Genomic DNA, 14,377 nt, shown 5'->3' with positions numbered 1-14,377 from the left:
CATAAGGAAGTCTTGTTCATTTTTAACTTATTTTGACCCAATCTGTTCTACACTAATAAGACCCTGATTTCTTTTTAGACAAAGAGGGCCTCTTGAGTAGAACACAAGGGGGCACATCATTGTTCCCGGTCAAGAGCTCAAGGGCCATTCCGTTCCAATGCGGGGTGTCTTCCTGCTGCCTTTTTGGCGACACGGGCCGGGATCTCCTGGTTGATCCGGAGGCCCTTAGAGGGATACATCACGTCGTATTGGTCCTACGCGGGGGGCCTTCTGACCCGGACAGTTGGCCCGGATCGACGCAGGAGCCCTCATTGACGCAATAGCGTCCCTGATCGCCGCAGGTGATTCAATAATTGGCGCATGGGCTCCAGATCGGCTTAACGGGTCCATGCTGGGGCTCACCGTTTGGTACCGGGGGCCCTGGCGGACACAGAGCCTTTCCATTGTGTTAGTGTGAGCACTCATCATAAGTTATTTGCTCCCTTTTGTTGTCAGAGGGCCCCGACCAACGCAAAAGGTCCTTTGTCACCCGGCGTCCCGTCCCCGTCCCCGTTCAGCAAATGCTCCCCTGACCGACTCGAGGCCTCTTGTTGACACAGAATACTTTGTTCGGCAATGTGAAACCCTGAACAATATAGGAGCCCTACATTGTTGCAGAGGCCCCGACCAATGTAAATCGCGGGCCCGGCCTTGACACTGCTCAAGAAATGGGCCCAAGAGCTCAAACCGACACGGAGTCGACTGCTCGGTGTTGGTGATCTCTGACCAAAATAGAGGGACGCTCTGTGGGGTCCCCAGTCGTTACAACGGACACCCTAGCTATAAATTATGATACGGGCTTTTATTTACCCTTCCAGTCATTTACGTGACCTCAGGTCCTTCAGCCTTGTAACCGGGTCCTTCATTTTTGGTCCCGAGGGGCCCTTCGGCCTTTCTTCGGACCTCCTCAAACAAAGCCTGCGACCGACTGGGGACCACTAGCCGACACATGCCCCCAGTTATGTACTATGGGCCCCTGACCGACACAGGGGCCCCAATCATTGTTTCAGGGACCCAGACCAATGCAAGTCGGGGCCCCAGCCTTGTTCCTTTCTAGAAAATGGGCCCCTAGGGTTCAGAGCGACAGGAAGCCAACTGTTTGGTGTTCGTTGGCCCTGGCCAACCGAGACTTCCGCATTGTCTCAGGGGTCGTCGCACGGTGGAAGAGGATCTCTGACTGATAGTTCAGGTCACCTTAGGTTTTGAGGACCCGATGGGTCGCAATTTTTCATGTGGTCTACAGCCAGTACTTCACGCCTTTATGCCCTCCAATCGAGCCCCTGATTGTCGGTTCCAATTGGATGCCCGGGCCCCCTTCGGGCCCCCCTTTGGGCTCCATCGAGCACTGGTCTTGTTCGGCTCGGGATCCCTTGCAAACACAGGACCCTCTGTTGGGACAGCTACAGGGGCCCCAACCAATGTAAATGGCTGGGCCTGGCTTTGTAGCTGATTGGGAAGTGGACCGTTGGGCCCATCAAGACACGGAGCTGAATGTGCGGTGCTGGTGGTGCCTGGCCGACATATAGGCCCATATCGACTCAGGGGGTCCCCGATCGGCGCAAATCACATTTAACTGTCATTTGAGGGCCCGTCCCCGGAGGCTGGTGCCCCTAAGTGAGACCCGACCAGCCCTCCGTGCCCTTAAGGACATGTTCCACATTTGTATGGGTCTTTGAACTAAAATGGCCGTATTGAAGACCTTTTGATGCAGCTCACAGCCATGCCCATTTTAAGACTTAAAATGCAATGGTTCCCGAGCTTAGAGGCAGCTAAGATGTGGGAGAGTATTTCAAGGTCACCTTGGGACTGGGATTCCTGACGCCACAATAGCGTCATTCAAACCTTGCCACTCCCTAAGCCATGCGGCGATCAAGACCAAGAAAATACCATGGTTGAGTCTTTCATAAGTGGTTTTCGTGAGCACGATCTAGAGATAAAACAGCGTCAGCTGGCTCTCAATCAATGTTTTGCAAGGTACGATGACGCAACCAAAGAATGACGTTACTTGGAGCATATTTACTGAAGAGAGGGCTTGTATTGCCTTGGACAGTCTTTTCTACTTAAAAATATACCAATGTCGTAGGCGAGCTTGTTTCATCATATCTGATGTTTGCCTCAATATCTTCAAATGTTAAACATCCCCTTTAAGCCCTCGAATCGGGCCCTTAATCATCGCTCTCGGTGGGCCCTCCAGGCTCTTCGTGCCTGTTTGAACACTGCCTCTGGCCGACTCGGGCCCCTTGCCGGCACAGGACCCTCTATTAGGCGCTGTGGGGCCCTGGCAGATGCTGGGCCCCTGACCAATGTAAATCGGTGACTTTTGCTTTGTGTGCCGACTGTGCGCTAGCGGTGGTGTCTGATCGACATGCAGGCCTTTATCGACCCAGGGGCCCGTGATCAGTGCGCAGGGCCCTCCGAATGGCATTGAAGTGCCCGGCCATGCAGGCTGAGTCCCTGAATGCGATCTCCGCCCGGAATGGGCTCTTAATCGTAGGCCCCGAAGTGTTCAAAATGTCTCTCTGAACTGAAGCGGGCCGCGGGGGTGCCCTTGCCCCTTTTGCCCCCTGCCTGCGCTGCTTCCTGCTCCTCGAAATTTTGTAACGTTCGATGACAAAATGTCATATGCCTTACTCTGTCTGCACCAGACACATTTGTGTGCGTATGACGTTGACGATGTGGATATACTTTCTCCCAAATACCAGATAACCGGACCATCTTCACTAAAATTTCAAGCTACACAATGCGTAAACTACGTACAGTGCAGGGCATATCTTTCCCTTTCCTTCATCTGGTAGTCAGCCGTATTACTGCCAAATCATCGAAAGTAAACACACGCGGCGAAGACAAAAGTGGCAGAACAACAAATAACAAAATCATCAAAACGTGCCGGGCTTAAGGCGGTGAAACTCAAAATACCCGTACAGTTTGGAGCTTGATGAATGGGCTGGGGGCAAAAACTGTCGTGCGTGATTTGGTGCTTAACCTGTTGAATTAGCAACTGATCGTCCTATCCAGTTGATGGTAATTGGTGGGCGTGGCGACCAGCGATGTTGCTGGTCTTCAGTGGTCATGGAGTCTGTTTTTTCCTTCTTTAGGAACGTGGCAACACATGCGTGTAAGTTGACGATGCTGTAATACGATTGATAGATTAGTTTTGGACGTAATTTTCTGACTATAGTAAGATTCATGCATGTTTTCCACTACTTTGATTGTCATGTCACAATAAAGTTAACAGAATGGTGTGATGCAGTGTATTGGTGTTATGATTGAGTAGGTATTTTGACTGAATGCTTATTGAATCAATCAGAAGGCTACCAAAATCAGTGATGGGCAGCTTGATCTATGTTTTTGATATTTATCAACCTAGATTTGGTTTGCATATGTTTTTGAAGTCATTGTTATCTATAAGTGTCACTGTTTTGTACCTTTTGACAGCCATTTCCAGCTTAACTGTATTAATATTTTGTTTGCTCCAGTCTGGAGTTTTGCAGATATTTTCTGTAATAGCATCATCAACCAAGCAGCATCATCTCTTCCCATTGTGGCATCTCTGTGGTCGGTCACTCCAGATGGAGATGGTGAAGAAGAGAAGGGCACCAGATGTAGCTGATGAGTCTGGAGGTCCAAAAAAAGAGTGCCAGGAGCCCACCCAGTCTAGCAAACCTGATGCACCACTGGCCAGCAAGCTGCGGAAAAAGATAAATGGTGTGTTAGTAGATTACATTTATATCCAATATTGTCTTGTCATTATAATCAAGCTTAATGCACTGCCTATTCTCCTATTTTTGTGACTGTGCTTCTTTTAACAGCATAATTAGCTTTTAGTAGCATGATTGGTAAAAATTTCTGCCATGATATTTTCAAGGTATTGACTTGTGACTTTTTCAAGCAGGTGGCATATTCCTGAAATGCTGCCATGTCACCAACCTTCACTTCCCCACTTAATTAAGATGGGTAACACGAAAATTTGGACTGGTTTAAACTGGTTGAAGAATATGGGCTGCAAACAGGCTCTGATCTTGGCCAGCAGCCATCACAGGAGAATATGAAGCTAGCCAATGCTGGCGGGAGAGAAAATGTGCCATTCAGTGCATCAATGTGCCAATGTGCAGATGTCACTTCATTATGCAGATGTGATTTGATTATGTTAAATGTAAGGAAATGCCTTTGGGTAATTTTAGCAGTGACAGCATTAGTAATAAAATGGGAGGCCAAGAACTAGACCAGATCAAGGAAGAAGAGGACTTAGGGGGTTATAACTTCTGGGATTTAAAGGGTGAAAAACAATGTGCTCCTAGGAATAATGCTCTTCAGACACTGGGGCTTGTAACAGGAATGCCCATTATAAGAATAGGAATACTGACAAAAAATTGTTCTCAGCTTATGTCATACCACACCTAGAGTACTGTGTGCAGGCTGGTCCCCATGCTTCCAAAAAGACACAGATAGACTGGAAATAGTACAGCAAGAAGCAACTAGGGTGATAAATGGGATTGGCAACAACAAAAAAGATCTCATTTATAGCTCAATTTATGTAGGTCAGGTTATTAGTTTTGAGTATGTGTATGGAACCTAAGGTAGGCCAACCTCAGTGGGCCCTCTATAGGTCTTTGTTGGCCTGATACCTTTATATCTTTATGTATTTATGTCTTTTCCATACAGGCAGCAAACATGAAGCCAGTATGTGTGGTAAACTTGAGCAAGGAATCATGTAGGTCGATGCTGTGGGAAATGCCATTCCCTCTTGACTTGACAGAAGCCTTGGATTTGTCCATTTTGTGTTGATTTTGGACCCGGGGGCTCGGGCGATATCAGATCTTGGTAACAGAGCAGGTGCAATATTGAAGCCAGCTATGCAGCTTGGACAAACAAGTGGGTCTAATTGGCACAGAGGCCTACAGGTCCAGTAAGTGATCCCGCCAGTGCTTGACACAAATATGTGGCAGTAATGACAGGCGATCTGCCAGTAACACAATTTTAGAAACTGGCCTCAAAACAATATGCTTTGGCCTGAAACAGTAAGAGTTGGCTCATTAGAACTACACAGACACATAGCCCAGTTCATGGTGATCAGTAACTACCAAAAATGTAGCATGCTTCCCAGTACTTAAGCAACGATCATTCGGAAAAACGCCCAAATTCATCGGCCTTATCCATCCCAGTGGTCGGGCCTGGACAGGTCGAAAGCGAACCAATATTCCAGCAATGTCATAATAGCATTGTGTGTGATTGCTAAACAGCAGTGCTTTTCCACCTGGTTAGGTTATGAGTGGAGGTTATTCCAGTGTAGCAATACGTGCCTTTCATATAGGGTTCTAAAGGTGACAAGCCCCATTCTTGTACACTTTGGTGTCATCCCACATGCCACGTTTGTTATTACCATCCGCTCCTCAAGTGACGCCTCCTTGTCTTATAGGCGTAAGTTTTAGCGTGATACTACCACTATCATCCGAAATTAACTCGTCAAATGATTTGAACACTAAGGATGATGTTACGTTTTCATGGTTCCATTCCCATAGTGTGCATATAATGCACAGCTGCATACCTGCTCTGCACTTCAAATTATGCTTCCGCCACGAACCCTATCAGCGGTCTATCATCTATCATCTCTATCATCGGAACTCCACCAGCTGACCGGTCTCTCCGCCCGAAGCCGAGCCCGGCCCCCCGCCGGCCGAGCCCTGCGTGCCCGACATCGAGGACTGGTGCCCAGCCGGCTGGCAGCAGGTGCTGGAGAACGTGCGCAGCATGCGCGCGGCCCGCGACGCCGCCGTCGATCGGATGGGCGCCGAGTCGTTCGCCGCCGATCCCCAGGTCGTCACGCCCGAGGTGGGTGCTCCCGGGTGGCGGGCACCCCGGCGGGCTGCCGGGACGGGCCGGCGAGCTGCCGCCGCGAGCGTGCGCCGTGTCGTGAACGGCTGCCGTGCCAGGGCCACGGCTCCCGGTCTGTCAGATACGCGCGGCTCAGAGGTGTGCGCAAAGTTCCCTTCGAACGTTCGTGTCGATTTCACTGGCGCTTTTTCTGCCAGCGTGGTAGTGCCAACGGCTGGAGCAGCTGGGTCGGCGTGAAGTAACCTATTTGTGTGTGTTTAGCTAAGCTTTGTTAGGTGGTACACTGATAGGTGTCGTGCCCGGCTTCTGTCCGTGCCTTTGTGCGAGGCTGTCAGAATACCAGTACTGCAAACAACAAGCATGTAGGGTGGGTGGCGAATACTTAACTATCTGTCCTTATTTTCGTAATTATGCTGTTCATTAGGATAATGAAATATGTTAAGTATTGTTCGCCCCAATGAGCCTATCTAAATGTGCCACTGTCACTGATATCTGACCCCACTTGAGCCCTGGCGGCCTGAGATTATTGCGAACCCAACTGACCTCACTGACCTCTTAACCCGACCCCAGCTGACCCCAGCGAGCCCGCTTGTCCCTGTTGATCCGTCACGAGCGCCCCGTGACCCCGCCTGCCCCCGGCGTCCCCAGCTGGCGCGTCTGCACGTGCTGGTCTCGCTGATGCTCTCCAGCCAGACACGTGACGAGATCAATCACGCTGCCATGACGCGGCTGAAGGCGGCCGGCCTGTCCGTGCCCTGGCTGCTGCAGGTGGACCAGGGCCAGCTGGCCCAGCTCATCAAGCCCGTCGGCTTCTGGCGGGTGAGTGCGGCGCGGCGGGTGCTCGTGTGGGGTGCGGTTGTTGTAGTTGCGGGCCGCGTGTCAGTGCGCTTGTGGGGGAGGGGGGGGGGGGGGCTGGTAGGCTGGGGTGGGCTAAACTGGAAAAGCTGGCAGGTTTATGTTCGGTGCGTGTTTGTGGTATTGAGCCGAACCGCATTGTAATGTATGACATGGTTATGAAAAGCAGGATTGACTTATGTACCTCGCGTTTAGCTTTCCGTCACATCGTGCTGGTGACAGGCCGCTGCTCATCAGACTGCTTTTGCTATGGAGATTGGCGGTGTCGACCTAAAATATCAACTACACACACCATGTGATGACGAAGCATGACAAATTGGGTCGCTGAACGTTCGCTGTGAACAATTTTTCACCCTCGGAGATTGTTTCCAAAGTGACCTAATTCGACCGGGATATATGAACCGCGCTGCTGTAGGGAATGCAGTCCAGATAGTTATGTGCGTTTACGGTTCTCTATGGACATTACGCTATACGAGACTGTATGACTTTCTGAGGGTGCCGGACGCAAGCAGACTATGTGTGGCAGACAGTTTTTCCTATGCGTGGTATGCCGGCACGTTTTTCCCATGTGTTTTCTTTACGTTTCGCAGCGGAAGGCAGAGTACCTGAAAAAGACAGTCAGAATACTGCAGGACGAGTACGCGGGCGATATACCGCCATCTGTCGAGAGCCTCTGCAAGCTTCCCGGCGTCGGCCCAAAGATGGCGCACCTCTGCATGAACATCGCCTGGAAGCAGGTCTCCGGCATAGGTGGGGCCGAGAACAGTTGCTCACGTGTTTGTGTTTGTGTATGTTTTGTAGGGGCGGGACTTGTGAGCAGTGAGCAGGGAGGCTGATTGAGGTGAATTTTAGGCTGATTTAGTTGATTTAGCTGTGCTGTTGCCATAGTGCAGCCTCGATATCGACCTGCTTCTGAGCTGTCTTGAGTGGGCGCGCCTGGTGCTGGTGGATCCGGTCGATGTCCGCAGCGCCGTCGCTCTAGTCCCCATCTTTTCCAACACCACTGTTCCCAAGCTGGCGGCTCGTTAGTCGCGGGAACAGCGCCTGGTGCGACTCGCGACTATGGAATATGTGGACAGCACTATGGGAAATATTATTGGCGACTTGCTAGCATATCGGTATGCAGTCCTATTCAGTGCATGTTTGGCTTCTCTGGGTACTGTCGGCTGCTAGTGTTGCCGATAATAACGCTCCGGCTGTGGGTGCCGACGATCGCGTGCGGCAGGGGTGGACACCCACGTGCACCGCATCAGCAACCGGCTCGGCTGGGTGCGTCGGCCGACGGCCACCCCAGAACGGACCCGGCTCGCCCTGCAGGCCTGGCTGCCGCGCCAGCACTGGAGCGAGGTGAGACACGGGCGAGAGCGAGGTGAGAGACGTGCTGGGGCGGGGTAGGAGACGGGCTGGAGCGAGGCGAGACACGGGCTGCAGCAAGGTGAGACGCCAGCTGGAGCGAGGTGGGAGACGGGCTGTGACGAGGTGAGAAACGGGGTCGAGCGAGGTGAAGACGGACCGGAGCGAGGTCAACATGCCCTCTGCAGTGGGAATAATTCTGCCATTTTTACCGCCTCCATGGCCTGTGAAAAAGATACGGACGTAATCCAGCGGCACTGCTATGAGTCCCAGAGCGGGTGCATTGTTTGGCCCACGTACAATGAGAAGGTTGACTGGAAACTTACCAATTAGGGTCAGCCTAGGCACGGGGCGCCGTGCCACAAATTGTGCCGCGCGTACATTTTGTAGGCCTCTGGCGAAAGGGCAGGGACGAAGTTCCGCGTTGATCTGGACGATATAACTTGGGCGGGGGGTACGGAGTATACGCAACAAGCTGCACTTAGTAGGTTCCCTGAACCCAGAGCAACTTATGAAAACTATTCAGAATTAAATGACAGAAATGGAGAACAAGTATCGCCGTGGATTCGATGATGTGGAGGCGAAATACATCGGTGTCACCAAAATAGGTTGAACTTTAATTTTTCCTGGAATGAGCGAAATCCGTCTTAAGAATCTTCAGCCATACCAACACTCAAACAACTGGAATATTATCACTTCGGGGTTATGTTTGGTAGCAGGGCTACGTACGAGCACGCCGTCATAATCGAGGTATCGCTGTGGTACTATAATTCCGTAGCGTCCGTACGCAGGTCGGGCCTTTGCAGGCCCACTGAAACACAAAATAAAATAAGTATGACGTAAGGATTGACATACAGAAACGAGAAAAATGAGTAAAAATAAAGACACCAAATAAGTGTGCGACGAATGGGCTTGTTTCAGCGTTTTTAATTCAAAATCGTTTTTTAGGCCTGGTCCATATAAAAACGCTTGTGTAGCGAGTGGAGGTCGACCTTTGACCATTGCGCCTTACACGTCTCGGTTGCCCCCGGCATGCGTGCACACCCCGGCTGAGTCTTACCTTTAAAGGGCCTCGTATCCCGCGCCTGCAACAGTGACCGTGAGCATGAGGCGCCAACTGGCAGTGATGCTATCCAGTTGACCATCATAGGAGGACTGGGACAAAACCACGGTAAAATTGTTTCAAATAAGTTTATTACCAGTGACTTACTGTGTCTGGCGATGTACCTTGGCCTAGCTCACCGCGGCAGATTACTTTGAACAGCAGTTTGACGGCAGTTTCCGGAAATTCGTGCCACCTTTGTGAACTGAACCTGTTGTACCTGGGTGTGCCTATGATGGGCAAAACATACCCGTTCAATAAAAGGCGTTGTGAAAATGCCCGCTGTCTGTTCAAACCACTCCTCACACCCCGCAGATTAACCTGCTGCTGGTCGGCTTCGGACAGCAGATCTGCACGCCGGTGGCGCCTCGCTGCGGCGACTGCCTGAACTTCAGCCTCTGCCCTTCGGCGCGCCTCTCGCCCAAGAAGCCCAAACGGTAACGGAACCGCGAAGTCTGGCTCTGCGACACGCGCTGAAGGAGAGCGTGTGACGTGTCTGTTCTGTCGCGTGCTAGCCGGCGTCCCGTCCACCTCCGTGGGGGACGGATACCAGTTCAGGGCGCGCCGAGTGGCGGCGCCGCTGCGTGAGAAGCTTTGTCATGTTGCGCATCGCAAGGTCAGGTGTTGCATTGGGCGCTGTCGCGGAGCGTTTGGGCGTGTGCTTAACGCGAGTGTCCAGAAAGAAGCGTGTGAGCGAGGCCCGACGTATTAGGCGTCGGGAAAGCCACGTTTGGTGGAAGAGGCGTTGGGTAGCTGCTCGTGACAGGCGACACAGGAGGTCTGGCTGGACTTCAGGACCATGTGCCAACTAGTGTTCAAACGATTCGGCAGGTTGGAGACCTGCGGACACACTCAACTCGGATTACGGTGGAGAACCGGATAAGTGGTCCACGCATGAATGAATGACATCGAGATAGTCCCATCGTGTTTTTTTTTTCGCCACCTGTAATGGTTGCACTGTGCAGAACTTGCCTTTGAGTAAAGGAATGCACGCTCCAGCCTGGTCTGGTGCGGCGGCCAGAACGGCGGCCATGACGTGCGTGACAGTGCCTTCTCAGAACGTCGCAATATGTCAAAACCGGTCGTTCCGATAGTTACAGTTACAGTCTATGTTGAGACGTCAAGACGAATATTGAGGGCACAGATATAAGCATTGAGACTGTGGGGAGTTCATTATGACAATTCATGTTCCCCAAAAGGTCGGGTAAATCTAGTCGCTGTTCAAAGTTGGTCCGCCAGTAGCCTACCAGAACGGTTCTTTTTGACAATATGCGTTCAATTTCACAATGTTCGTCTTATTTGGTGTAGCTTTGGGGAAAACGTATTATAGACACAAAAGTACAAGTGCAGGCTGACCTGGAGGCCATCTGTCTCAACTTGATCAAGATAGGTATTCGATGATGAGAAGAATTCTCGGTCGGACTGCCTCACACGCAGCGGTGACTTGCCACGACGCCGACGAGGAGAGACCCACCCCACGCGCCCGAGCAGCACCTGTTATGCTCCTCCTTATACTCCTCTTATATTCCTTATACTCCTCCCAAGGCTCATCCCTGCAATACGATCTGCGAGCGACTGGGCGGCGCCACCGTGACGCACCGCCCCGAGCCGTGACTGCTCCCCTCACTCAGATATGAGTCATCGCCCCACTCGCCTTACATGCTGACGCACGGTCCCGGGGCATGGTCCACCGCTACACCCACCCCTGATCTTCAAAGATCATACACTCACACCAACGATTCATGCTATCCAATCACTCGACACACCATAAAGTCGGCTCGGTTGCCGGCGCACACGCTGGCTGCGTCGCAGCGGCATCGTCGCAATTTCTTCCGCCGGCTGCTCTGGACAGGTCAGGATGCCTACCGGTTCCGTCCTGGTCACCGTCGGTGCGTGCTCCGCGTTGTCCGGGTTGTCAGCGACTGCACCAGAGGCCTCCTGGTGTGACGGGCCAACGGCCAGGTATAGGGGTCCGTCGTCCTCCTTGTCACTGGCGTCACATCGTAATGCATCGCTGTACCGAGGCCGCAGGTCCCGCGCGTGCCACGGTACGCCATCCACCTCGGCCACTTGCGATGACACGATCCGCGTGACGGCGCCTGACGAGATGTTGCCGTACATCGCGTACCACGGCGGCACATCCAGACGAGGTCATCACCTGGATGTCCGGCTTCCTCAGGTCACAGTCATCTTCCACCACGCCGCCGTCCGGCGTCTCGACGACGACACTGGCCGCGATCGAGCTGGCGTCGGTCGAAACGACCGCGCAGTCTCCGGCTCAGCACCACTGGCCGCGCGCCGGGTCTACAGCTGACAGGCGCGCGCACACGTGTCCGATCTGGGCGTGCAGGATCTCGTCATCCGTGACGTCATCCCAGCCGTCGGTCATTGCGTTGGCACGCTTTTTTAGCGACGCAGCGGCTGGCTGTGGCCGGCCGCTGCTCCACCGGCCTCGGGAGGATACTCCACCGCCCCACCGGCTGCGGGAGACTGCTCCATCGCCCCACTGGCCGCGGGAGACCGACCCGCCGCTCCACCGCTGCACCGGCCGCGGGACGCTGCTCCACCGCTCCATCGGTCGCGGGAGCCTGCTCCACCGCTCCATCGGTCGCGGGAGCCTGCTCCACCGCTCCATCGGTCGCGGGAGGCTGCTCCACCGCTCCATCGGTCGCGGGAGGCTGCTCCACCGTCCCAGCGGTCGCGGGAGGCTGCTCCACCGTTCTACCGGCCGCTAATCGTGGCCACTCTCCCGTCCGCGGTGTCCATTGTTTGCATCGGCCAGCATACACGAGCGCATCCGTGCAGCCCGCGTCCACCAGCACCCCGACCATCCGCCCGTTCACCTCCAGCCAAGTGATGGGCAGCGCGCCCCTCAATGGCGGGGAGACGGCGCTCGCGCTGACGCGGCGTCCTCCGACTCTCTTCCCGTCCGACGCCGCGGGCAGGCGGCGGCGACGTGGCCCGACTCACCGCACGTCCAGCAGCGTCGCAGTGGGCGTCTCGCCAAATGCGTCGTCGGGGCTTGTAGAGGCGCCTCTGCACGCGCCACGGCCGCTGCCACAGCGACGCGTTCATCGCTGAGCACGGCTCGTGCCCGTGTGAGAACGCTCGCTAGGTCCAGCGCCTCCGCGCGGGTGCCGGCCCGGATCGTCTTGCGGACTTCGTCACACCGCCTGCAGCCGCTGCCGGGGTCTCGGGCATTCTGGCCGAAATAGTTTGTATTCGATAATTAAAAAAATTATCGGTCGGACTGCCTCACACGCAGCGGTGACCTGCCGCACACAACGCCGACGGGGAGAGACCCACCCCACGCGCCCGAGCAGCACCTCTTATACTCCTCCTTATCCTCCTCTTATACTCCTTATACTCCTCCCAAGGCTAATCCCCGCAATACGATCTGCGAGCGACTGGCCGGCGCCACCGTGACGCACCGCCCCGAGCCGTGATTGTTCCCCTCACTCAGACATGAGTCATCGCCCCACTCGTCTTATATGCTGACGCACGGTCCCGGGACATGGTCCGCCGCTACAAGAAATCCAAATGAAAGAACTTAGGTGCTAACCGGGTTTACGTGACCAGTACAATGCTTTGCTGTGGTCAGGAATAGAGTATTATACATCTACAGGTACTCTAGATCGCATAACTGTTGTCTGCACTTTGCATAATCCCCTCGACCCTTGGCAGTATGTTCATAACAAACTGGGTGCAGGCATATTTGTGCATAAAATTGTACGTCATTAGCTTTAAAAACAAGATAAGGCGGTTAAACGCGTAAGACTTGTTCATCTGGCCCCTCCGCTATTGGCATCATAGATAATTGACCTTGTACGACCGCAAACGACCTTACATATCCTCACGCGACCTAGTGTGGCCTCATACATTACAATTACATCACAACACGCATTCAGTGTGGCAAACGAATGCTGCGTTTAAAGTTAACTATTAAAATCAAGATTTTGAGCTCAGCATGTGCTTTGCAGAAGGTACCCATGGAGCTAGGTCATGATCTGGGCCAAGATCATGTGCTCTTTGGCCATGTCATGATTGTGTATGGAGTTTTATTGGAGTGACGTCACAATTAATATGTGCCAACTCCATGACACGCTGCCCAAATAGGGCGCTATATATGTCATGTCATTGGGGCTTTACGACGTACTCAGCTGCTGCGGCTATATGGCGTCGCCTGCCTCTCACCCTGGCAGGAAAGGCACTCTCGCGGGCACCGCGGGGAATCGAACCCCGTACCTCTGGCTTCCCAGACACACAATGGTTAACGCGGACGCGTTAACCACTGTGCGTCTGGGAAATGATACTCTACCCGAGACATAGAGATGCTACTCTACCCGAGACACGTCAAGATTTGTCTTATGCGCGCCAAGATATCCACACTAACATCTGATAAAACGCTTGCAATTTCCCGTTAAGGGAATGTTCCACATTTGAAGGACTTTGACACCCATCATATGCAATAGAATCAGCTTACTTGTAATTATTGATGTGCTTTCAAGTACAAAAACTGCTCTAGACAATACAATTTCACTTTTTAGTAAGCATAGCGCTTAATGCGTCATCGCTCGATTGCGTCCTGGGAAGTTTGTATAACGTATAACGTATAGCGGCTGCCAAACTGGTTGTGCGCGATTGCCACTCAAGCGAACGAGCTGCCTCACTTGTAGTAATTCAATTTTTCAAGAGCAGTGCTCATAGCGCGCTGTTTGTACAGTCCACAAATGGTTATGTGTACGCGCTTCGGCCCATTCTCGTGGTAGTGTTGCATATCTTCCGAGATTTACATCATTTACCTGCATTTAGATTTACGGTCACAGTGCCATTCTAATATATTCCATTTCCAGTCTCATTTATGTTGAGACCGACTTTACTCATCGGCTCTAATCCACTGGCGTGCCGTCTGCTCTTCCGTGCTGTCCCGCCAGGCCGCGCGGTCAGGGTCGAGCCGCCGCGCAGAGGCGCGCACAGACACGCGGCTGGCGCGCCTCTTCTGTGCTTTCTCTGGCGCACCTCCGCTGTGCCACGCCGCTGGCGCGCCTCTGCTGTGCTTCCTCTTCCGTGCTGTCCCGCCAGGTCGCGCGGTCAGGGTCGTGCCGCCGCGCAGAGGCGCGCACATACACGCGGCTGGCGCGTCTCATCACACTTACCAGACTATTTCCCTCCCAGTTATGCTCCGTTTCCCCTCCA

The 14,377-nt window shown here is 53.2% G+C and overlaps 1 protein-coding gene across 3 annotated transcripts; it reads left to right on the top strand.

Moving 5' to 3' along the window:
* The first annotated feature begins 2,998 nt into the window (after positions 1-2,998).
* On the top strand, positions 2,999-10,078 carry LOC119095978 (endonuclease III-like protein 1). Of its 3 annotated transcripts, XM_037218843.1 has the most exons (8): positions 2,999-3,060; positions 3,609-3,744; positions 5,693-5,868; positions 6,520-6,690; positions 7,317-7,476; positions 7,952-8,073; positions 9,497-9,618; positions 10,013-10,078. In XM_037218843.1, exons 1-8 carry the CDS (start codon positions 3,058-3,060, stop codon positions 10,062-10,064), a joined length of 942 nt encoding a protein of 313 aa, XP_037074738.1. In that variant the 5' UTR covers positions 2,999-3,057; the 3' UTR covers positions 10,065-10,078. The 3 variants fall into 3 exon arrangements, with proteins under 3 accessions (XP_037074738.1, XP_037074740.1, XP_037074739.1); XM_037218845.1 differs by lacking the exon at positions 10,013-10,078 and having other exon boundaries at positions 9,497-9,754; XM_037218844.1 differs by lacking the exon at positions 2,999-3,060 and having other exon boundaries at positions 3,421-3,744.
* Positions 10,079-14,377: the final 4,299 nt, after the last annotated feature.

This window comes from Pollicipes pollicipes, unplaced genomic scaffold, assembly GCF_011947565.3.
Source record: "Pollicipes pollicipes isolate AB1234 unplaced genomic scaffold, Ppol_2.1 Scaffold_4219;HRSCAF=4965_pilon_pilon_pilon, whole genome shotgun sequence".
NCBI lineage: Eukaryota > Metazoa > Arthropoda > Thecostraca > Pollicipedomorpha > Pollicipedidae > Pollicipes > Pollicipes pollicipes.
Note: the sequence above shows the minus strand (reverse complement) of the source record. Positions and strands in the feature narration are given on the sequence as shown.